At 35.2% G+C, this 26662-nt stretch overlaps 1 protein-coding gene and 1 pseudogene across 3 annotated transcripts in view; both read right to left on the bottom strand.

Annotated features, from left to right (window-relative positions):
* Positions 1-3619: 3619 nt before the first annotated feature.
* LOC122751900 lies at positions 3620-6777 on the bottom strand (annotated as a pseudogene).
* A 9513-nt stretch (positions 6778-16290) lies between these two features.
* Positions 16291-26662, bottom strand: part of AUH (AU RNA binding methylglutaconyl-CoA hydratase) — a 183922-nt gene continuing 173550 nt past the window's right edge. Inside the window, exons 8-10 of one of the 3 annotated variants that reach the window (XM_043977967.1) lie at positions 25697-25747; positions 17652-17699; positions 16291-16855 (exon numbers count right to left, since the gene is read on the bottom strand). In XM_043977967.1, the coding sequence (XP_043833902.1) occupies positions 16778-16855; positions 17652-17699; positions 25697-25747 (177 nt within the window). In that variant the 3' untranslated portion in view covers positions 16291-16777. The remainder of the gene's footprint in view (positions 16856-17651; positions 17700-25696; positions 25748-26662) is intronic. The other 2 variants (XM_043977965.1, XM_043977964.1) reach the window with 2 other exon arrangements.

The raw sequence follows: 26662 nt of genomic DNA, 5'->3' as shown, positions 1-26662 counted from the left end.
CAATTTAACCCTAAAGATGTCGTCACGGGGCAGGTAGGTGACACAGTGGACAAAGCATCCACCCTGGACCCAGGGGGATCCCAGCCAAAATCCAGTCTCAGACAAAAGACAGTCACCCACTGTTTGACCCCAGGTATGTCTCCCAACTCCAATTTTTTATAGTTCTCTTGGGTCTTGTATTTGAAAGCCAAATTTGCCATTCAGTTCAGGTCTTTTCATCACAAATATCTGAAAGTTTTCTTTTTTCATTAAAATCCCATTTTTTTTGCTCTGAAAGATTATGATGAGTTTTGCTGGGTAGGTGATTCTTGGTTGTAATCCCAATTCCTTTGCCCTCTGGAATATCATATTCCATGCCCTCCGGTCCTTTAATGTAGAAGCTGCTAGATATTGTGCTATCCTGACTGGGGCTCCACAGTACTTGAATTCTTTCTTTTTGGCAGCTTGCAATATTTTCTCCTTGACCTGAGAGCTCTGAAATTTGGCTATAATATTTCTAGGAGTTTTCCTTTTGGGATCTCTTTCTGGAGGTGATTGGTGGATTCTTTCAATTTGTATTTTAGTTTCTTCTAGAATTTCAAGGCAATTTTCCCTGAGAATATCTTAGAAGATGATGTCTAAGCTCTTTCCTTGATCATGGTTTTCAGGTAGACCAATAATTTTCAAATTATCTCTCCTGGACCTATGACCTATTTTCCAGGTCGGCAGTTTTTCCCAGAAGATATTTCACATTGCCCTCTATTTTTTTATTCATTTGGATTTGCTTTATTGTGTCTTGGTTTCTCATAAAGTCACTGGTTTCCATTTGTTCAGTCCTCATTCTTAGGCAATTATTTTCATCAGAGAGCTTTTCCATTTGGCTTTTCAAGCTGTTGGCTTTTTTCTCATGTCTTTCCTGCATCACCCTCATTTCTCTTTCCATTTTTTCCTTTACCTCTCTAACTTTATCTTCAAAGTCCTTTTTGAGCACCTCTATGACCTGAGACCAATTCATATTTTTCTGGGAAGCTTTAGATATAGGGGCCCTGAAGTTGACATCTTCCTCTGAGGGTGCACCTCGGTCTTCCTTGTTCCTGAAGAAACGTTCTATGGTCCTTACCTTTCTCTGTCTGCTCATCTTGCCTTTCTTTTACTTGACTTTTAGCTCCTTAAAGTGAAGCACTGTTTCCAGGCTGCAGTATCCCAAGCTTAAGAAGTCCCAGGGGGTATGATTTAAGGAGGATCAAGTTCTTTACTTGCCTGGCCTGTTTCCTGGTCCTAGATGACCCCAGACCAACTTGCTAATCAACCAGCTTTGTGTGTTGTGGTTGTTAGCTCTGACGAGCCTGTGCCACTCCCCCACCTGGGCCACTGCTACTCAAGCCTACCTCCTGGTTCTCAGCAGGGGTGAAAAATCCAAGTTCTGCCTCAGCACCAGCAGTCTCCCCCCTGGCCAGGGCTCAGGCCTCTCACCAGACTGTGAGCTTAGTTTCAGATGACACTGGCACTTCAGCTAATTCAGAGGCTCTGGGGGTTTCCTTCTCTGGTGAGGCCTTCCTGGGACTGGATCTGTGTCAGCATGACTGTGGGGTTGGGCTTGACTCCTGTAATAGCACAGCCACTGCCTCCTTCTAACCTTCCAAGTCATTCTTGGTTAAAAGATGATTTCAGCATATTCTTCTGTGAGTTTTGCTGCTCTGGGCATTTTCCTATGGTGTTATTTGGATGTTTTTTGGAGAGATCATGTTATGAGTTCAAGAGCTCACTGCCTTTCCTCCACCATCTTGCCTCTGCCTCGGAAGTCCTCAGAGCTATTTCTAAAACAATTATTTAAAATGATTATTTAAAATGAAAGAGGTAAACCATATAAAAATGAAAAAGATCTAAAACAATTGAAGAGAAAAAAAGAAAGTTATATGAAACTATTTTTGTTTGATTATATGCTAGGAAAACTGATAACTTGGAAGAAATAGAAGAATACTTACAAAAATACAAAATACCCAGATTAACAAAATAAGAAATGAACTACTTAAATAATTCAGTCAGAAAAATTAATTGATCAGATCATATATTCCCCCACAAAATTCCCCAAGGCCAAATTAAAAATTCAAAAGTGATTAATTTCATTGTTATACAACTATTTGAAATAAATAAAAAGGGAAAGGAGACCCTTCCTATGTCTTTCTATGATGTGATCTTGACACCAAAACCAAGGAGAGACATTACAGAGAAAGAAATCTGCAGATAATTTTCCTATAAAAAGTGATGCAAACTTGTAAAACTAAATATTAGGAAGTAAGTTAAAACAACATATTAGAATCTATATAGCATACAATCAATATACTATATTTAGTTTGCATTTATATCATAAATGCAGGGTTGTATTAACACTGTAAAATAAAAGAAATAATAAATATTATACATATATATACACAATAATATACATACATAAACATTTATATATATATATATATATATATATATCCATATACATACATATACACAACTACAAAATTTACTGAGAACTGATTCCCCACCCAGTCCCCCCTACCCAAGCAGGTGAATTGCCTGGGACTGACTAGTCTTTGTCAGTTCCAAACTCTTGATCAACTTATGGACCTTCCCCCAAGCAAAATGATTCTTGCCTTACTCCCTGGACCTTATGTTATTATGTAACAAGGGTCCACCTACATTAAGTAGTTTCTATTTGGAGTTAGTGGTATCTATACTTAACTCAGGAGGAGTTCTATTGTTTCTTTTGTTAAAGGTTAATTTATATTAAATAGTTTTATGTGACTCTGAAGCAATCTTTTGATTCCTTTCTGTTCTGTTACCCCATAAAAACCCTGTCCTTGGTTCCCATCTTTGGGTATTCCTAGTTTCTGAGCTTTGTGATACTGCAAGCTATAGTTCCTCTGCCTCAATTAAAGACCTTATTTCTCCTATATTGATTGTTTCCTTAATTTCCAGGTTAACAATACATACATATATATAGTGACTTGTCCAGGATCACACAGCTAGTAAGTGTCAAGTGTCTGAGGAGGCCAGATTTGAACTCAGGTCCTCCTGAATCCAGGGCCAGTGTTTTATCCACTATGTCACCTAGCTGCCCCAATATTATATATTTTTACAGTCTTTCCTCAAACCAGATTATGATTTCCTTAAAGGCAAGAGCTTCTTATACTTTATATTCCCCCAAAGAACACATAATACAATACTGAATATTGACTGAAATATACAACATATGTAGAAAATGAGTTAATATTAATATTCACTCTTCTAAAACATTCATGTTCCCCACTTGCAAATATAAAATACATAAGCAATCCTTTTCTTGATGGGAGATTGAAGTTTAGCTATCAAGTATATGTAAATCGTGCCAGACTCAATTGAAAAGATGCTATTTCCATAAAGTATCACAAGATTAAAAATTCACAGTGTTTGTATTTTAATACAAGTGCCCAAAAGCAAACTATAATAGAATGCAGAATATAATTAATTCTCTATCACCAAATTAAAAAAGAAAAAAGAAATTTTCAAGGCTTTCACTAATTTAGAAAAGTAATCCAAAGATGTAATTAAAGTGGAGGCAAATTTAGGCAGTGTTATTTCTGAACAAACAAAATATTTGTATATGTGGTCATCCATTAGCAGGTAAAAAGGCATTTCTTTCATCATGTTTCTGCCTATCTCCAGAATCAGAATCCTCAAATGTTGCATTTGCCTAAGTTAAAAGTTGTCTAGAGACTGCTCAGTTAACCTTTATTATATGTGCCATATATTGCACATGTCCTGCTAGTTCTGACAGTTCCTTATTTTCTTCTTTAGGCAGGAAATTCCTTTATTCAATTTCTTTATGTAGTTTCTCATTTTCTTGCAATATTTCATAAAGAGCATTTCTCCATTTTTCTGCCACTTCTTTCCAGTACTGAGAAGAAGGGTTTTCTTTAAGCATAAGATCAAATGCTTCTTGAGAGACTCCTTCAAGGTTTTAATTTTCTCCATGATCTTGTTCTACAGCAACATCAGTATTAGAAGACTTGGATGTTAGTTGGTCATTCAAAGATTCCTTTGGATAAGACCTTGATAGAAGTTGACTCATTTATTCTGCCAAGTAGAGAACCAACTGCAGATGGCTTGAGTGTTCATCTTGGTATAATAGATGCTGAAAAGGCTTTTTATAAAATTTAACATTCTAAGGATCATAGGGAAAAATGGATAAACATTCTATGCAATAAAAGTTAGAGTCCTTTCCAATAAGATTATGGCCCCCAAATACCTATTATTACAATACTGTTTAATATGGTGCTAGAAATGCCAGATAGAGCAATAAGACCAAAAGAAAAAATAACTGAGAATAATCAAAGGCAAAGAGGAAACAAAATTATCATTTTTTGCAGATGATATGATGGTGTACTTAAAGAACCCTAGAGAGTTAACTAAAATTAAATGGAAATAATAGCTTCAGCTAAGATGCCAAATATGGTAAATCCACATAAATTATTAGCATTATTATATCCAACAAATGTCAGGAAGATTTAGAAAAAGAAATTCCATTAAACATTACTACAGAAGCTGCAAAATATTTGGGAGTGTATCTACCAAGATTTATAGTTTTGAGGGGTTTTTATGATTATGTAAAACATAATTTTTATAAATTATAATTATTAGTCATTTTGTATAAGAAAACTTGAATAAAAGAAAAAATGAAACAATGTGAAAAATATCATGCTTCAGTCTGTGTTCCATCAATATCAGTTCCTTCTTTGGAGGTGGATAGTATCCTTCATCACTAGTCATTTGGGATTATCTTGGATCATTGTATTGCTTAAGTCTTTCACAGTTCTTCATCAAACAATATTGTTATCTCTGTGCACAATGTCCTCTTGGTTCTGCTCACTTGACTATACATCATTTCATACATTTCTTTCAAGGCCTTTCTGAAATCATCCTCCTTGTCATTTCTTATAGCACAATAATATTCCATCACCCTCATATACCACAACTTGTTTAGCCATTCCCCAATTGATGGGCATTCCTTTGATTTCCAATTCTTAGCCACCACAAAAAGAGCTACTATAAATATTTTTGTACAAATAGGTCTTTTTCTCTTTTCGAGGATGTCTTTGGGATATAAACCTAGCAGTGGTATTGTTGGATAAAAGGGTATGCAAAGTTCTACAGCCTTTTGGGCATAGTTCTAAATTGTTCTCCAGAATGGTTGAATATAGTTTTTTGAGTTTATATGAATCTAAGTATAAAACAATCTTTATAGAAATACAGACCTAAATAATTGAAAAAACATTGATTGTTCATGAACATGACATAATAAATGGCATAATAAAAAAGAACACAATGTAAATTAATGTAATTATTCCATTCTACACTAATCAAAATCCTAAAATAGCATTTTATAGGCCTAGAAAAATAATAAGGAAATTCATATAGAGGAATAAAAAATATATAAACTCAAATATAATAATTTAAGTAGTTGAAAGCCCAAGATCTCAAAATACAAAGCAGTAATCATTAAAACAATTTATTAGTGCTAAAGAGAGGGGGGTGTTTATAAGTAAAATAGATTAAGCACATAAAATACAGAACCAAACCAGTAGCATAATGTTTGATAAACTCTAAAAGTTACTAGGGAGAGGATTCACTACTTGCCATAAACTCTTGGGAACACTGGACAGAAGTCTGGCAGAAATTAGGTTTAGATCAATATATCACACCATATACCAATATAAGTTCCAATTGGATATATAACCTGGATATAAAAAAATAACATTATAATCAAATTAAGGATGTAAGGAAAAAATCACCTTTTGGAAGAATTCATGACTAAGTGAATAATGAAAATCACTTGAGATAACACCAACAATTTTAATAATAAAAATTTAACAATTTGATAATCAAATTTTAAAGGTTTTACATGAACAAATCTAAAGTAGTTAAATTGGTAGGGGACTGGAAAACAGGAAAAAATTTCTGTTAAAGGTTTTTGATATTTTGATATGGTAGAAACTAGGTATAAACCTGTGGAGAACCCAGAGGGCTCTCTGTCTCCCCTCTGATTGAGTTCCCCCTCCCCAGATTCAGGCCATAGTCACTGAAGCAGCAAGAGTTTCCTGGGAGAGTTTTGTGGTCAAAGCTTGAATTCCAGAGACAATGCTTGACTGGTCTCCTAGGGTCCAAGGAGTTAGTTGTGCAAGCCTTGTCTCGTTAAGAGATGGAACAAGTTCTGTCATGCTAAGGCTGAAAGGTTGAAAAATTATTCTTATTCTCTAGAATTATTCTTGCAGAGATATTATTTGATTTCTTTGTGGTTTTTTTGCTTTAAATACTGAGCTGTCCTATTAAAGGATGCACACAGTTATTCATTCACAAGGTGGTGCTGATGTGTCAATTATTTATTGTCTCCAATCCTCTACCCACATTGTCGGCCTGAACCTGCGACCCCGACATAAACCAACATGTCACACTAAAATACTAAAATAAGGACAAAATGGGTGCATGATTTACACATAAAGGGTGATACAAGAAGCAAATTAAGAGAGTGTGGAATAGTTTATATGTCAGATTTATAGACAGAAGAATTTGGGACCAAAGACGATATAGAGAGCAATACTGTGCTATAAGAAATGACAAACAGAAGGATTTCAGAAAGTCCTGGAAAGACTTGTATGAACTGAACTCTGACCAATGCCTTGAGAAAACAGGAATTCAAAAGAGTGAGGATGAGACACTCACCTCCTGACAGAAAGGTGATGAACTTGGGTCATAGAAAAAGACATACATGTGGGAATTTGTTTTTGCCAGATTGTACAGCTATGTATTAAGGGTTTTATTTTTCAGGTTTGTATTTTCTATTTTCTCAGTTTGGCAGGAAAAGGAGGAAGGGGGGGAATAATGTAAGGATAGAATAAATAGAAGAATAAAGTTAACATTAAATTGCATGTTAATTAAAAAATAGAAAGAGACATGGCTGTTTATAGATGAACAAAATCTGTTTTTGTAATTCCTAATGTAGCTTTTTAGTGATGCAACATATGTTTTCACTAAATCTCATTTTTAAAAAAGAGTATAACACCCCTTCTTGGTTACCACCCAACAGCATTTGTGGGTTGGGTTCCCAAAGTGAGGCTACTGTTATTCTTATAGGTTCTAGGGAGTAATCTTTGCACAGGTCTAGGATACTAAGACTAAAGATCATAAACCTTGAGCAGTGCAATTCCCAATCAGGATAGTCAATAGGCAAAAAAAAATTATTTAGATGGCATAATAGCCACAACATCTGTGGCACACATTCTCAAAACTACCTATGATGTCCAAGAGAAGGATTGACTCAAACTTACAGTATAATGGTACACTTGTAGTATACATACCCATTCCACTTTCCATGTACTGCCGTGCTTGGTTTTAATTTTAAGGAACAAGATGCCTCTCCCAGGATAAAATATTAACTTCTAATCTCATCACTTTTCTGTTAACTCCAATCTTAATTGACACCTCCCTCAGCCTCTTCTACCCTCTGATTTGAGAGCTACAGGGTAGAGTACCAAAATTCCCCCAACTTTTTTTTAAGTAAGATTCTGGCATTGACCACCCCTACCCCCTTTCCCTCTCTATTATAAAAGCTCCTTTTTATGAGAAAATTTGTCCCATTCTACCTCTCCCTCCCCCCTTCTCCAAACACAAACCTCTTTCTCAGCCTTACATTGTTTTTTTGGAGATCATTCCAACAGAATCAACTCACACCAGTCCCTTATGATTATTCTTTCATATTTACCTTTTTATGCCTCTCCTGAATCTTCTACTTAAACGTCAAATTTTCTATTCAGCTCTGTTGTTTTTTTTTTTCCCACTAGGAATGCTTGGAAGTTCTCTATTACATTAAATACACATTTTACCCCTGAAGAATTATATTCTATTTTGCTGGGTAGGTTATTCTTGTTCCTAGCTCTTTTGCCCTCTGGAATACCATATTTCAAGTCCTCTGCTCCTTCAATGTGGAAGCTGCTAAATTTTTTATTAGCTTCACTGTGGCTCTACAATATTTCAATGATTTCTGCTTGAAATATTTTCTCCTTGACCTGGGAACTCTGGAATTTGAGTGTAATATTCCTGGGAGTTTTAGTTTTGGGATCTCTTTCAGGGGGTGATTAGTGGATTATTTCCATTTCTATTCTATTCTACATTCTGGATCTAAGATATTGGGGGCAGTTTTCTTTTATAATTTCTTGAAATATTATGTCTTGGTTCTTTTTTTATCATGGGTTTCAGGTAGTACAATAATTTTAAAATTTTCTCTCCTTGATCTGTTTTCCAGGTCAGTTGTTTCTCCAATAAGATATTTCACATTTTCTTCTGGCTTTTTTTTTTTCATTCTTTTGACTTCAATTCTGTCTTGATGTCTCATGATGTCATTATCTTCCAATTCTAATTTTTAAGGAATGATTTTCTCCAGTGAGTTTTTGAATGTCTTTTTCCATTTGACCAATTATACTTTTTTTTTTAAAAAATCATAAAATTATTTTATTGTTTTCTAGTTACATGTACAGATGGTTTTCAACATTTGTTTTTAAAAGGTTTCTAGTTCCAAATTTTTTTCCTTCCCTGCCCTCCCTCTCCCCTCCCTAAGACAGCAAGTAATCTGATATAGGTTATATATGTACAATCACATTAAACATATTTCTGCATTAGTCATGCTGTGAAAGAAGAATCAGAACAAAAAAGAAAAAACAAAGAAAAATAAAAACAAAGAAAAATAGAGATAGTATGGTTCAATATGCATCTAGATTTCACAATTCTTTTTTCTGGATGTGGAGAGTATTTTCCATCATGAGTCCTTTGGAATTATCTTGGACCATTGTATTGCTGAAAAGAGTCAAGTCTATCACAGTTGATCAATACACAATGTTGTTGATACTATGTACAATGTTCTCCTGGTTCTGCTCATCTCACTCAGCATCAGTTCATGTAAGTCCTTCCAGGTTTCTCTGAAATCCACCTGATCATTGTTTCTTACAGCACAATAGAATTCCATTACATTCATAGACCACAACTTGTTCAGTCATTCCCCAATTGATGGGCATCCCCTCAGTTTCCAATTCCTTGCCACCACAAAAAGAGCAGCTATAAGTATTTTTGTACATGTGGGTCCTTTTCCCTTTTTTATTGTCTCTTTGGGAAAAAGACCCAAAAGTGGTATTGCTGGGTCAAAGAGTATACACAGCTTTATAGCCCTTTGGGCATGGTTACAAATTACTCTCCAGAATGGTTGGATCAGTACACAGCTCCACCAATAATGAATTAGTGTTCCAATTTTCCCACAGCTTCTCCAACATTTATTATTTTCCTTTTTTGTCATATTAGCCACCAATTATGCTTTTTAAGGAGTTCTTTTTTCCAAAGAATTTTTGTGCATCTTTTAAAATTAAGTGAATTCTGGTTTTTTGTTCAATCCTAATTGTTAGGCAGTTATTTTCATCAGACAGTTTTTTAATCTCCTTTTCCATTTGGCTTTTCAAATTGTTGACTTTTTTCTCATGACTCTCCTGCATCGCTCTCATTTTCCTTTCCATTCTTTCCTCCTTTTCTCTACATCTTCTTTCTATTTCTCCTAATTTATCTTCAAAGTCCCTTTTGAGAGCTTCCATGGCCAGAGACCAGTTAATATTTTTCTTGGAAGCTTTGGATGTTGGAGCTTAGACCCTGTTATTATCTTCTTCTTCTGAGGTTGTATTGTGGTCTACCTTACACCCAAAATAGTTTTCGATAGTCTAGTGACCTTATGAGAAACCAAGACACAGTAAAGCAAATCCAATTGAATGAAAAAAATAGAGGGCAAAGTGAAATATCTCCTTGGAAAAAAAAAACCTGGAAAATAAATCTAGGAGAATTTGAAAATCATTGGACTACTGAAAAGCATGACCAAAACAAAAGCTTAGACACCATCCTCCAAGAGATTGTGAGGGAAAATTGCCCTGATGTTCTAGAAGCAGAAGGTAAAATAGAAATTGAAAGAATGCACTGATCACCTCCTGAAAGAGATCCCAAAAGGAAAACCTCCAGGAATATTATAGCCAAATTCCAGAACGCCCAGGTCAAGGAGAAAATATTGCAAGCAGCTAGAAAAAAGGAATTTAAATACTGTGGAGCTCCAATAAGGATAAAGCAAGATCTAGCAGCTTCTACTTTAAAGGACCAAAGGGCATGGAATATGATATTCCAGAGGGCAAAGGAACTGGGACTACAGCCAAAACTCACATACCCAGTGTAACGATTGGAATGACGCCACCTGGGGGAGACTTACTGTAGAAGAGTTCTGCCCATGAAGCGAAGGTCTTTGAGGGCAAGACCAGGAGTCTTTTCTTTGGCATCAGGAAGTGACGCTGGCTTGTGGGAGGAAGAAGGAAGAGACTGGCACTCAGTCTCGGGCTCTTTTGCTGGGGATGCTGGTGGAGAAGGCAGCTAGAAATGTGCTCTCCCTTTAATAGATAGAGGAATCTAGGCCTTTCTTCTCTCTTTACCAAATTCTTATTCTCCTTAATAAATGCTTAAAAGTCTAACTCTTGCTAAAGCTTATAATTTATTGGTGACCAATATTTTAGATATTTTAGACAGACTAGCTAGTATTTTAGCCCTTAACACCAGTAAAAATCTTTCAAAGGCAAAAATGGGATTTCAATGAGAAAGAAGACTTTCAAGCATTTGTGATGAAAAGACCTGAACTGAATAGAAAATTTGGCTTTCAAATGCAAGGCCCTGGAGAAGCATAAAAAAGGTAAACAGGAAAAAGACTTCATGAGGGATATTAAAAGATCAAACCATTTACATTCCTACATGGGAAGATAATACTTCAAAATCATAAGAACTATCTCAGTAAGGAATTCACAGAAGACACAGGTCTGAACTGAATATGAAGGGATGATATCTGTAAAGCATTTATGTTTTCTTCTTTGTAGGGCAGACAGGGTGGGGTGTCTTATATCTGGGGCTGGATTTGGGCTTGGGACCTCCTGGGTCCAGGGCTGGTGCTTTGTCCACTGTGCCACCTAACTAATCCATGATGACATCATTAAAATAGGATTGAGGAGGAATAAACTGGGGGAGGGAGAAGGGGAGAGATGGTCTGGGGAGAGGTAGTTCACATGAAGGAAATAAGAAAAAAGCTTATGGAGGAGAATAGAAGAGGGGGAAGGGGTTGGGGAGTGAGTGAACCTTAATATCATCAGAATTGGCTCAAAGAAGGACTAACACATACTCAAGTAGGTATAGTAATATATTTTTGCCCTGAGGGAGGGGAGGGAGAAAAGGGGAGGGGGGAAGAAGGGAAGGAGGAAAGGGCAGATTGGGGGAGAGAGCAGTAAAAAGCAAAACACTTTCAAGGAAGATGAAGATGTTCTGCATTACTGCATCAGTATGACATATTGAATCGCTTGATCTCATAGGGAGGGTTGAGGAGAGAGGGAGGAAGAAAAATTTAGAACACAGAATTAGCTCAGGCACCCTGATCTCATTGGAGTGGGCTCATGGAGGGAAAAGATTTCATACCCAATTGGGAGGAGTAATTTATTTAACCCGGTAGGAAAGTAGGAGGGGAAGAGGATAAGGAAGGAAGGGTGAAAAAAGGGAATGCAGAGTGAGGGAGAGGATAGTCAGAAGTAAAACACTTTTGAGAAGGAATAGGTAAAAAGAAGATAGAGTACATGTCATGGGAAGGGAGTGGGATGGAGGGAAATAGTTATGATGATTGATTATAATGGCAAAACGTAAGGTACCTACTTTGCTGGGCTTTTATGAAGAAAATTCTTTGTCAAGCTTAAAGTACTATATGCAGGTTATAATGAACAGGATACTATCAGAAAAACCTGGAAAGACCTACATGAACTGAAGCAGAGTGAAATGTACTGTTTACAAAATAACAGCAGTAGTGAGGGATGATCTGCTGGGAAGCATGAGCTTATTTTCAGCAAGGCAATGATCCAATATAACCCTGAAAGACTTAGGAAGATTGCAGCCCATCTGCAGAGAAAGAACTGATAGCATCTGAAAACAGATGGAAACACATTTTTAAAATTTGTTTTTCTTTTCCTCTTTGACAATTCCTTAATCTGAAGTTTTGGGTTTTTTTGACTGTTTTCTCTCACTAGCTAATATGGGAATTTTTCCATGACTACTCATGTATAACTTATTTTGAATTGCTTGAGTTCTTGTGGGTGGGGGCTGGGAATGGAGGGGGGAAGAGAAATTGGAACACAAAGTTTTTAAAAAATTGATGTTAAAATTTTGTTCTTACATATATTTTGGAAAATAAAATTCTATTCAATTCTGGCTTTTTAATTGTTATTTTCTTTGGTTTGTGTGTGTGTGTGTGCGCGCGCGTGTGCAAGCACATGCCTCTTTTACCAAGCTGTTAATTCTCTTTTCATAATTTTCGTGCACCACTCTTTCTTTCCCAAAATTTTCATTCACAACTCTTATCTTCCCTTAACTCTTCTAAACTCTTCTTAACTCTTCTCACTGGTCCTTGGGTCAAATTAACATTTTTCTTTGAAAATGTTTTCTTTGTAGCAGTTTTCACATTGTTTTATCCTTCTGTGTTTATGTTTTGGTTTTCCCTGCCACAGAAGGAGCTTTTTATAGTCAAGTTCTTTTTTGTTTGCTCATTTTCTCAGAATAATTCTCGACTTTGAACTTTATGTTAAAGTTGGGCTCTGCTCACCTGTGAGTGGGTGGGTCCAATCCTTAATACTTTTGTGCTGTTTTCAGAACAAGTGTTGGAAGGGAGAAAAATTTGGAACTCTAAATCTTATAAAAATGAATGTTGAAAACTACCCTTACATGTAACTGGAAAAAATAAAATAAAAGTTTCTTGCAAATCCAAAAAAAAAAAAAAGAAATTAAAGCCATTTACTATGATTTCTCTCTTCTCCCCTCATCCTCATATCACTCAGATGCCACAATCTCCTCCTTCATCCCTGTGTTGCCTAAAGAAGTGGTATTATCATTACTATGTATTACATGTGTACATATATACATATGTACATGTGTATGTATGCATGCATGCATCCATCTATCCTGAGAAGCACAGACTATCTAATTGAACAACTGTTTTCTACCTGGGCTGTATTACTCCTCCTTAAGCAATTTGATAGCCTTTTGCTCCTGGGAGTCACTGATATTAGTTCTAGACACTCAATCAGCTATAGCACTACTACAGTACAGAACTGCCACACTCAAAGGATCCACCAGACCAGCAGCAATCATTACAGGAGTGTGTTACTATGCCTAGCCCCATTATACTTTAAAATAAGTTTTTAAAAAAATCATCTAGATTCTGTGGGGTCTTTTCTAGGCAACAGGAACTATCTGGTTTTAGTCAGTAGCAGGGTTTCTTTTGGAAATTGGAATCTGAAACTTTAGTAGATCTCTTTACCTTCCATATTACCTTAAAAGGCACTTAAATTATATAGATTAGTCCTTTTTCTTTTTGAAATAGATCTATGTTTTCTTTCATTTCTTCTCTACCCTTTAAATTTATAACTTCCTAAATTAATCAAACTTTTCTAGAAGCTTGTTCTATTTTGTCTAAATATATGAATAGAGATATACTGAGTTGAAATATTCATCACTTCTCTGAGAAAGATTCAGTAGGACAATTTTCAATTGCTCTGGTTACTGGAAAAACAATACAAAATGACATTATTCTCACAAACAAATAACATTAACAGAAACCTCATAAAATGTGGTCATTTTGACCACTTTATGGGAAGAAAGAAATGTTATGAATATTTCACTGAGAGATCATTTAAATTAAATGAAGCCATAGCAAGAATTGAATTGAACCAGCTTTTGAATAACTTTATACTGTAGCTGATAGAAAAGCAGAGACCAGATTGTAAATCCATATTATGAGAAACAAGTCATTTTAACTCCCACTAATTTTTTTGTTCTTTTATCTCACTATAAATGAAAATGGCACTTTAGCTAGTTGTCATGGACACATCTGGATTATTCAAATTCATTCAGGAATCCTTTAATTCAGTGAATAAATCTCACATACTGGCTATATGATCTTTGAGCAACTTGTTTAACTTCTAGGTGCTCTAGGACAGAGGTGTTAAACTTAGGCCTGTGAGGCCTGAAGTGTTCTGGTCAAACCTGATTAAAATGCAATTGGAAAATGTTTAACAAAATACATAAAAAAATACCATGCAGATGATATTAATTTGTGGTTTTCTAAGTCAATTTGTGGCCTGTAGGGATCCCTTTCTATTTGATTTCGATACCACTGCTCTAAGAAGCTCTAATACTTTAAGTAAGTTACAGAGGATGTGCCCATTTGTACCACTATAAGGAGCTTCTCCACTTGGGAGTTCTCTAAACCTATGAAATCACAAGCCCTGTCCCTATGGGGTAGGTACTGTACAAGGTGAGGAGGATAAAACCCTGCTCTCAAGGAACTTAAATAATTGAGGTGAGTCAACATGAACACAAATAATTAAATACACAAACAAAATACAAAAAGTAATTTCTGGAGTAGAAGGAGCCACTATTTCTTTTTTTGTTTGTTTTTGTTTTGTTTTTTGAGGGGCAATGAGAGTTAAGTGACTTACCCAGGGTCACATAGCTAGCAAGTGTCAAGTGTCTGAGGCCAGATTTGAACTCAGGTCCTCCTGACTCCAGGGCTAGTACTTTAGCCACTGTGCCACCGAGCTGCTCCAGGAGCCGCTATTTCTTTTTAAAGAACTTGGTTCTCTGGAAAAATGTCAATGAGGTATATCACTTTCTCAGTGGAAATGTTTTAAGAATGCTAATTCCACTTTCTGTAGTAGCAAATACAAATCGTGATAAATTGTACTGTAGGGCAGCGAGTGCCTGCCTCAGACACTTACTAGCTGTGTGACCCTGGGCAAATCACTTTGCCTCAGTTTCCTCATCTGCAAAATGGGCTAGAGAAGGAAATGACAAACCACTCCAGTATCTCTGCCAAGAAAACTCCAAATGGCATCATGAAGTCAGATACAACTGAAACAACTGAACAAGAAAAATTGTACTGTGCTATAAATATGAATGTGAAGAATATGGTGGAACATAAGAACTAATGTAGGGTTAATTACCTAACCAGGAAAACATATGTAATGACTAGAACAATATAAATGGAAACAACAAAACTGAATGCTGCGTTACAATGAAGTAAAAGAGGAATGGCACCTCCCTTCTTTGCAGAGATAGGGGGCTATGGGTGTGTAATACTGCATATACTGTGAGTCTGTTAATATGAATTTTGCCAAAATTTTTAAGCTTGCTTCCTCCTGCTACTCTCTACCAATTTCCCTTGTATTTTTTGTTACAAGGGATGGTCTTCTGGGAAATGAAGGTGATATAAAACCAAAAAATAGCAATAAAAATGCTTCTAGAAACTGTAAAAAGGCCTTTTGACCTGAAATGTCTGAACATGCTAGCTTAATATTATTTATCATAGAATCATAAATCTAGAGATAAAAAGTACCTCAGAGGCCATTTAGTCAAATCTCCTCATTTTATAGATGAGAAAACTAGGGCCCAGTGTAAGAAAATTATTACCAGCTCCTCCCCTCCAGCCTGGCTGACCTTCTAAGGTCAACCCAGCATCAGGAAACAAAGCCTTTTTTCTGCCAGAGGATCTGAACTCTGACCTCAGCACATTGGACTCGAATGCTACCAGCCAATTAACTTGGAGAAGTGTGTAGGGACCACCCGTCTTCCAACTCACAGGGAGCTTCTGCTCTGACAGGCACAAGCACTTCCTCTTGTTGGCCTGAGACTTGTAGGTGAAGGCAGCTTTTTCTCCTCTCTCTCTCTCATAGATCCTAGCTAGGCTTTCCTATCTTTCAGAGACACATGTTCTCTCTTTATTAACATCTAATATACTTTAATAAATGCTTAATGCCCCAAAACTGGTGCTAAAGCTTCTAATTTATAAGTAAACCCTAGCTAATTTTCCCTACACTTGGTACAGAAATAGGTAAATACCACATATTTAGTTTTACTCTTCACACCAGAAAAGGCTAAGTGACCTGCCCAAGGTCATATAGGTATTAAGAAGGTGCAATTTAATCCAGGTCCTTGGACGCTAAACCTAGTACTCTTTTCACTGTATCACTTTGCTTTGATCATAGAGTCTGAAACCAGACTCTATGTGCTTCTCTATCCATTTTATCTATTCCAATACATTTCTCTAAAATGCTGATATGGAATGAATTACTCAATCGAAAACGTAAGACATTGATAATAATTTATAAGCAAATATAGTTTCATTTCACAAATTTTATTTGTATTTTACAACTTGCAAATTATCTTTTAATTTCTTTCTTCTAAGCTATATGTGTACATTAACACATGGATATGAAATCTACATAATCCTTTAAAACCTTATTTGGTATACCTCAAGTTTTTTGGTGTACATAAGTTCACCTTTATTTTTTTTCAATGCACATATTTAATATTATATCTTAGGTTTGGTCTAAAGGAATTATTCACATTTTAAAAATTAGGAATGGGATGTCTTAATTATACATTAAATTAAAAAAAACACATCTGGCTTTGAGTCATTACACATAAACTAGAATGAATGTAACAGTGTATATACTTAAATGAAGTACGTGGATGGGCACATTCCAGATATTTAATGCATTCTATGAATAGCCTGCTTTTCATTTTGGTTATTATAAGTCCATTTGCCTCAAGATATACCAGAAAGGTACTTCCAGAAGTAGGGAGATCACATTTGAATGACAAAAGTTTCTGTCTTTCATTCTCCTTTGTAACGAGGGGGTCTTTTTTCTTTAAAAGCCAGAAGACCTTCAAGTCTGTCTTTAGTTGGAATAGTCTAAGAACAAAAAAAAAAAATGTATAAGTGCTAGAATGACAGATCAATGGGAAAATATATAAACTATGTTTTTTAAAAATTTATATGAGAAGAAAAGCAAAAGAAAAAATACCATAATAATAACTTTCAAAATTCTTTGTTATTTCCCCTTCAAGTAGGGAAAGGACTCAGAACTATAATTCATTTCATTGAAACTTTTAACAATTAAGAAAATAGTAACTAGATAACTAATCAAAATACTGAATTCTGCTCAAGAACCAATATATTCTAACATGATTTTGGTGTAGGACAGTGGTGTTAAACTCAAATAGAAACAGATCTCTGACAGCTGCATATTGATTTAGAAAAACACAAATTAATATTATCAATTGTATTTTGTCAAACGTTTCTCGGTTACATTTTATCTGGTTCCTGTCAGTGCTCCAGGCTCTGCTTGCCTTGAGTTTGACACCTCTGGTATAGGATAAGACCTACATTAGACCAAATCACCAGATTACTGCTTACAAACATACATAACACCAATCTAAATATTTAAGAAGTTTTCATGATTAGTACAATCTAGTAAAGAAATTTTGGGGACAAATGAATTGTTAATTTTAAACTATATAACTCTTGCTGAAGCTACTTATATAAAATCAACAAATATAATAAAAATATATTATGAGCCAAGAACTACATTAATTATTGGGGATAAAAAGAAAAAAATGAAATCCCTGCCCTTTAGAAGCTTATATTCTACTATTGTTAAATATTATTTTTAAAAATTATTGAAATATAATTTAACTTTAAAAATTACCTGAGCATAGCAGGCTTCTTCTATTGCTAAACCTGTGACTAAATCCACCTGGGAAAAAAGAGATATTAGTTATTTTAGAAAGAAACAACTTGTATGATGTATTTAACTATAACCCAATTAATTATTTTATCCTACCAGAATTACAACCATAAGTTTTGGTAGAACACATAATAAACGTCTTTGAATTTTCAAAAGTTGACTGTTTTACAAATATTAGAAATTCTATTTACTAGAATAATCTTTTAAAAGCAAGTTCCCTTTTCTCCTTTGAATCTATAAAGATAATAGCTATATGTTTTCTTGGTCCTAGAAGGAAAGGGTTTCTCTTCATCTCTTCCTATAATTTTTTTTTTTTTTTAGTGAGGCAATTGGGGTTAAGTGACTTGCCCAGAGTCACACTGCTAGTAAGTGTTAAGTGTCTGAGGCCGGATTTGAACTCAGGTCCTCCTGACTCCAGGGCCGGTGCTCTAGCCACTGCACCACCTAGCCGCCCCCTCTTCCTATAATTTAACTCACAGAATACGATGATCAAGCCCAAAGCTTAATTGAATTTTTTCACTATATAATGGGTATCTTTGTGTGTGGCTAAGGTGGAGCGGAAGTCATGGGAAGTGAGATTGAGGAACTGAGTAGTTAGGATATTTGAAGGCGAGTCAATAAAGTCCCCTATTATGATGTTGGGAGTTGGAAAGGAGAGAAAAATGAGAGCCAGTTACTAAAGTCACTGAGGAAGGAAGGGGAATGACCTGGGATCTGTAGACAACAGATTGGGTTCTGATTGGGTAGTAGATGTGAATATTATAGAGAGGTTACTGAGTAATAGAGACAGGAGGCGAGGAGTAATCCAACTCCCCCACCTCAACCAGTGAACTGAGGGGAATGAGTGAAGGTGCAACCAGCACTGAAAAGGGTGGGCAGAGAGTCGGTTATCAGTGGGAAGCCTGACTTGAGTAAGAGGCAGTAGAAAGAAGGAGAGAGGAAAAGATTTAAGATGAAAGGAAATTTATTTCTTATGGAATAGACATTCAAAAATGAATAATTAAAGGGGTGGGTGGAGTTAGGTTGAAAATTTGGAGTGGGGGTGTGGGGGTGGGGTGGGGTGGGTGCAGCTAGGTGGCACAGTGGATAAAGCACTGGCCCTGGATTCAAGAGGATCTGAGTTCAAATCCAGCCTCAGACACTCGACACATTCTAGCTGTGTGACCCTGGGCAAGTCACTTAACCCTCAATGCCCCACCAAAAGAAAAAAAAAAAAGAAAAGAAAATTTGGAGTGGGAGGGTTGAGAGGAATGAGAATGAACAATCAGATGGTTGGTGAAGAGGTTTCAATGATCTCTAGCAGTTCAGTTATTGCTTGCGGAAGCATTGACACTTTGAGGTTCTACCCATACCTCTTTCACTCAATAACTTTTCTTCCTTTGAGGTTCATGCTATTCACATTTACCACACAGAATCACTGGGATGTGAAGGATATGATCAAGTGTGAGAATGTCCATTATTTGAGAGGAGAATGCTACTCTTCTTTCCAACTGAAAGAAGTTAAGAGTTTGGGCTGGAGGTAAGTACAATATGATATAGGAAGCACATGGTAAAAAGGTCAGCCTTGTTTTACAACTGCTCATCTCTTCAAAGGCTGGAGATTAGGCAAAAAAAGGTACAATCCAACTTGCAAAGAAGGAGAAAGAAGTCTTCCTTGTGCCCCACCAACTTTTCTTTTTCTTTTCCCTTAAGAAAAGGAAAAAATGAAAGTGAAAAATACCATGTTTCAGTTTGTATTCAATCAATATCAGTTCTTTCTCTGGAGGTGGATAGTATGTTTCATCACCAGTCCTTTGGGTTTATCTTGAATTGTTGTATTGTTGAGAATACCTAAGTCATTCACAGTTCTTCATAGAACAATATGGCTGATACTGTGTACAATGTTTTCCTGGTTTTGCATCAGTTGATGTAAGTTTTCCCAGGTTTTTCTAAAATCATCCTGCTTGTTATTCCTTACAGCACAATAATGTTCCATTACAATCATATACCACAGCTTGTTTAGCCATTCATTCCCCAATTGATGGGCATCCTTCTGATTTCTAATTCTTAGACACCACAAAAAGAGCTGATATAAATATTTTTGTACAAATAGGTCCTTTTCTCATTTTGGGGATGTCTTTGGGATATAAACCCAGCAGAGGTATTGCTAAATCAAAGGGTATGCACAATTCAATAGCCTTTTGAGCATAGTTTGCTCTCCAGAATGGCTGGATCTTTTCACAAGTCTACCAACAGTGGATTAACATCCCACTCCACATCCTCTCCAACATCCAACATTTTCCTTTTCTGTCATATTAGCTACTTTGACAGATGTGAGGTAATACCTCAGAGTTGTTTTCATTTGCATTTCTCTGATCAATAGTGATCTAGAGCATTTTTTCCATATGATTAGCGATAGTTTTGATTTCTTTGGCTGAAAACTGCTTGCTCATATCCTTTGACCATTTATCAATTAGGGAATGATTTGTATTTTCACAAATTTGATTCAGTTCTCTATATATTTGAGAAAGTAGGCCTTTATCAGTGGATATCTGTTGCAAAAATTATTTCCCATTTTTCTGCTTTCCTTTTAATTCTGGTTTCATTGGTTTTATTTGTGCAAACACTTTTAAATTTTATATAATCAAAATTATCGATTTTACATTTTGTAATGCTTTATCTCCTTTTGTCCTAAATACTTTTCCTGCCCATAAATCTGACAGATAAACAATTTCATGCTCTCTTAATTTGCTTATGGTATCAGCCTTTATGTGTAAATCATGTACCCATTTTGACTTTATTATATTATATAGTGTGATGTTAGTCTATACTTAGTTTCTGCCATACTATTTTTCAGGTTTCCCAGCAGTTTTTGTCAAATAATGAGTTTTTGTTCTAAAACCATGAGTCTTTGAGTTTATCTTATACTAGAATACTATAGTCATTTAGTATAGTGTAATTCATACCTATTCTATTCCACTGATCCACCACTCTATTTCTTAGCCATATTGTTTTGATAACTACTGCTTAAAACAGAGTTTGAGATCTGGTATTGCTAGACCACCTTCTTTCACATTTTTTCACTGATTCCCTTGATATCTTTGAGCGTTTGTTCTTCCAGATGAATTGTTATTATTTTTTCCTTATCTATAAAGATCATGGTATCTTGGTATCCAGACTTTTTTTTCTTCATGATTTTCAGATGGTCCAATGATCCCTAAATTATCTTTCATATTTTTTATCAGTTATTTATATGATACACCTTATACTTTTTTCTATTTCTCGCCTTCCCCCTATCTTTTGACTTTTAAAATATTTCTTATTATTTTATGGATTTGTTAACTTCTACTTGGTCCATTCTAAGCTGAACATCCCTTCTTGAGAAAGAGGTGTGGCTTCTGTACCCTGGGTGAGTAAGAGATTCCAAACTTCATTCTAGAGTCAGAGCAACAGCCCTGTTCTGCTCTTGGACTTTGGGATCTTGACCCCAGCTCATGTCTGTTTCCTTCTGTGGGGTTTGAATTTTTTATCTTGTACTGAAAAGATGAACCACTGTGGTTTTTCCTTAGATTTCTGATCACTACTTAGTTTGTTCTATGTCTGAGATCTTTGTTGCAATAGTTGTAGAGGGATCTATGTTGCACTGCTTATTCCTACTATGTCATCTTGGCCAGTTTTTTACTCTTAACTGCTCCTTCCTGGGTTCCTCTACCCATTCCCTTTAGGTAGGTATTTTCTAAGGCCTTGTTCCTCATCATCCTGATGTAATTGGTCCTTTGTGAGAATGAAGGATGAACAACGATTTCAAATCACTCAATTCAGATCTGTATATAATATATCTCCCATCTATGGTTCAAATTCACCATTCCCCTAATCAAGGTTTTTTTCTCCTTCCCTTAAACTTGTTTTCCCTCAATTAGGGCAAAATCAACTGTCCAGGCAGCTATGTTTGAAATCCTATTGCTATCTTCGATTTTTTCTTCTCCTCTACCTTTCACGTACCACTTTATCTAACTTACTGTAATCTGCCTCTGCAATATTTCTTGAATACACACTTTTTTCTATCCCTGCACTGTTACTACACTAGCTAGTATACTACTCTTACCAATTCCTAAACTATTATGCTTCCCAAGATCTTTTTTAAAAATGTAAACATTTGGGGCGGCTAGGTGGCGCAGTGGATAAAGCACCGGCCCTGGATTCAGGAGTTACCTGAGTTCAAATCCGGCCTCAGACACTTGACACTTACTAGCTGTGTGACCCTGGGCAAGTCACTTAACCCCCATTGCCCCGCAAAAAAAAAAAAAAAAAGTAAACATTTAATATTTTATTTTCTTCCACTTACATGTAGAAACAATTTTAACATTAATTTTTTAAAATTCTGAGTTCCAAATTTTCTCTCCCAGGCTTCCTTCACCCTTCACTGAGAAGACAAGTGATTTGATATAGGTTTTACATGTGCAGTCATGAAAAACATTACCATATTGGTCATGGTGAAAAAGAAAACAGACCCCTCCCCTCCAAAAACAATAAAAATCAAGTCTTAAAAAAAGTATGCTTCAGTCTGCATTCAGACTCTATCAATTTTTTCTCTAAAGATAGGTGGCACTTTTTCTTCTTAAGTCCTTCAGAATTATCTTGGATCTTGTATTGCTGAGAATTGCTGTTATTCCCAGGTGATCATTATACAATATTGCTATTACTGTGTACAATATTCTCCTGGTTTTGCCCATTTCACTTTGCATCAGTTTTTCTGAGAGTATCCTGATTGTCATTTCTTATATTGTACAATTGTATTCCATCACAATTAAATACCACAACTTGTCTAGTCATTTTCCAGTTGAGGGAGATACCTTCAACTTTCAATTCTTTGCCACCTCTAAAAAAACTGCTATAAATACTTTTGTATATGTAGATGCATTTCCCTTTTTTCAAAAATCTCTTTGAGATACAGACCGAGCAGTGGTATTGCTGAATCAGAGGGTATATACAGTTTTATAGCTCTTTGGGCATAGTTTCATTTTGCTTTCCAGATTGATTGAATCAGTTCACAACTCTACTAACAGTACATTAGTGTTTCAATTGTCCCAAATATTAGTCAATCTGGAAGATACGATGTGGTACCTGAGAGTTGCTTTAATCTTCATTTTTTTATTTAATAGTGATTTAGAGTATTTTTTTCATATGATTACAGGTAATTTTGATTTCTTTGTCTGAAAACAATAAATTAAAACAATTATATCTTTTGACCATTTATCAAATGGAAATGGATTTTATTTTTGTAAATTTCATTTGAGGAATGAGGCCTTTATCAGAGAAACTTGCTGTAAAATATTTTTCATGGTTATAGTTACTGTGTATTTCTCTCTCTCCTATTTCTCCCCTGCTTATTCTACTATCTTCTTACCATATCTATCCTCAAAAGTGTTTTACTTCTGAATATTGTCTCCTCCAATCGACTTTTCTTACTATCAGCTTTTCATACACTATTATGTATTATTACTACCTGGATCTGGATATTGTCCTTTTGTTAGGCAAGTGGATCAGTAAAATTCTTTGACAGCACACTAATATCAGTTTACAAAACAATGAACATATACCACTAATGTATATATACTTACTTATAAATTATATATAACTATTATACTAATATGTATATTATAAAACATATAAAATAGAGAAAAGGATAACCTAAAGCTCAAATAAACTATATTCTAAAACAATATTTTCTTTATTATCACTAAAATATCAATAATGTGAGCAAAATATTAATAATATTCTCAGAGCAATGTGATTGTATATGCTTTATTTTTGAAAAATCTTCCTTAACACTGTGATACAGTGATGTGAAGATCTGATTATAAGCTGTTTTGTTTTGATACTTGATTTTAATAAACGAATGAAAAGAATCATTAAGGCATGCACCAGACACTTTAAGTGTTGAAGATACAAATATACAAGAAATATAGTTTCTGCTCTTAAGAAACTTACATTCTAATGGGGAGATAACACATATAGGGGAGTGGTAGCTAGAAAAGACTTGTTTTAATGGCTTCAAAAGATACAGAGATACAAATGGAAGAAGTTAATTGTTGACTATGCTCAATAAGTCATAGTACTCATTTGTCAACCTCCCCACCAATTATGCATGGATTTTAGTTCAAATTTAGTTACTAAATTTCCATATATCCTGATGTCAACCAGTTTTTTTTTTTTTTTACAAATTATCCTGAAGGTGTTGTTTTTAAAAATGCTTTTCTAATAATGGGTTCAATACCTACCAAGTTTTTGAAATTTGCAAATATAGAGGCGTTATATATGACAGACATATTGTTTTTGGCAACAAAATCAAATGATGGAAACATTTCCAAACATGTGCACAAAATCTCCATAGCAAGAATTTTTCTCAAAAGAGCAGTTACTGCCTCACTGTTAAAATGTCACCTTTGTCTGATATCCATGATGGATAGGAAAAAAAACCCAAAAGAACATCAATTAATAAATGATTAAAATAGTTCTCTAAGATAATTTTCAACTAAGAGCATCAATAAACACTACATAGAAGAGGCAGAGTCTGAGTTGGAGAGACTTCAACAGATAAAGATGAAGGTCTGGGTATGGGAAAGATTATTATCAAAAGTACAAAGATGAAAGAGGGCAGGATAAGCTGATAGGCTAAGGCTGGCTAGATATAAAAGTGTGAGAAGGGGAGTACTGTTTAATGAAATAGGACTAAAAAGGTAGGCTGGATCCAGGCTTGGAATACTGTTAATTCCAAGGCTCTGGAAGTCAAGGAATGACATTTTCAAATTGGTGCATTTCTAAAATTAACTGGGGCAGCTATCAGGAGAATAGCTGTAGAAGAGACTAGAGATGGGGAAACTGGTTAGAAGGCACAGACCAAGTACAAAATGATGAGGGCTTGAAATTGGGTGGTAACAGTCAGAATGAAGAAGAGATGAAAATACACCAAGAGATATTTTGGAGATAAAACTGAAATTAACCATGTCCCCCCTTTGATGTTGAGTTGTTTTCAATGGTGTCCAACTCTTTGTGACCCCATTTAGGGTTTTCTTAGCAAAGATACTGAAGTGGTTTGCCATTTTCTTCTTCAGCTCCTTTTACAGATGAGGAAACCGAAACAGACAAAGAGTGACTTGCCTGGGATCGCACTACATTCTCTCAGGTCATACCATAGTCTCCATAGAGTAAGTTCAAGTGCTTATCATGTGACTAGAACTTTTGTGAAAAACAGTCCTTGATTTATCAAGGAGCATACCAAGACAACGTGGAAATATTTAGGTAAATACAGGACATATACAGGGTAGATAGAAGACAATTTTAGAGGGAAAGGCACTAGAAGCTTGAAGGTGGGTAACACAAGGACTTCCAGCAAAATGTAGGATTTGAACTGAGTCTTGAAGGAAATGAGGAAAAGCAAGAGGTAGCAGGGATGAGAAGGAAGATATTGCTATGTTAAGAGTATGATTACTGAGGTTACTACCAAATTAATAATCAGTACCAACCATAACCTCAAAAGAATAAAATCAACAATAGAGCTATAAAAAGAATAGCCATGCATTTTTCTAAATAGCAAAATCACTGTATTAAGTGATATTTATCTTCTTTATTCTTCTACATTTAATGTCTGTCTAAAGACACAAAAGGCACTTCCCAAACACTAAAATGACTCCTCTTCACAGCCTCTACAGAATACTATTTCCCAAGAGAAGATTAGACTAAACTGATTAACATAATCATGGTGATTATATCTAATAGCTCATGATATTATTCACTTTTCTGGTTTAATTGCATTTAACAAAAAAGAAGGATGTGTGCTATATTTTTCATATCTTGGAACCAAGACACTGAATCTGATCTGAATTTTGCGACCAGAAATAATTTCAAAAACTAGTTACAGATTTTAATTTATATATATAAATTTAATTTATAGATCTTAAAACACAGGTTATTTTAAATACTTATTAAACGGTTTCCCACAACAACAAAGGTTCCAATGAACTTACCTCCATGCCTTGATTGATAGCTAGTTTTGCCACTCTCATTGCTACAGGTCCCTAAAATTCATAAGGAAGAAAAAAAGATTTTGTATGCATATTTATGTAAAGATTTTGTTGCATACCTTTTATCATGTAGAATTCCCTTTAATCAAATCTGAGTCATATACAACTATAATACCTGTAAGGTGCTAGAAGAGGATTGTAGATTTCTTTAATTATAAATATGTACAAACATCTGATACAAACCTAAGTATTGTGATGTGAATGGTTACAGTTATTTAGATATAATGTTATTGGTATATTAAATTAAGAAAAAAACCTTGTTCCAATAAAAGTTTAGAAAGGAGGTTGAAAGTATTATAATGATGAAATTTAAGCATATTTCGCCAGAAAAGTAATAAGCTTACTTTCCCCCCCTCCATTAACACAAATGCTGAATTAGGTATTTTAATAAAAATATTATCACTACACATTATCCTGACATATTACATACATTAGTGAGAGCAAAAAAATGGAGAATGGCTGGGGATGCTCTCTTATGGCACTGAAAGTATCACTGTATTCCTTCAGAAAGTCTAATTGGCTTATTACAATGCAAACAGAATTTACCCAGGAGGAAACTGCCCCACTGCCCCATGTGTGTTTATTTTTTTCCAATGGATTAAAGATTGTTTATCTTTATCAAGTAACTTATGGTTTATTTATATCTCTTTTGAACACTTAAAGAATTCTCTGGAAGACACTTTTGTCTTCTAGAAGTTCTTATTAATCCTTTGTTAGATGCTATGCTAATTGGATTCTCTTTAAATAAAAAACACCTAAAACAATTTTTTTCAAAGATAATTATTTCATACAATACTATTTGGATGAGAAGCAGCTTTGAGAAGTGAAAAACGTACATTTAAATTCCACCTCTGATAATTAATTGTGAGGTGGCTAGGGCAAGTCCTTTAATCTCTCTGAACTTCATTC

Source organism: Dromiciops gliroides, chromosome 1, assembly GCF_019393635.1.
Source record: "Dromiciops gliroides isolate mDroGli1 chromosome 1, mDroGli1.pri, whole genome shotgun sequence".
Taxonomy (NCBI): domain Eukaryota; kingdom Metazoa; phylum Chordata; class Mammalia; order Microbiotheria; family Microbiotheriidae; genus Dromiciops; species Dromiciops gliroides.
The sequence above is the reverse complement of the archived record's forward strand: the minus strand, read 5'-3'. Positions and strand labels throughout refer to the sequence as shown.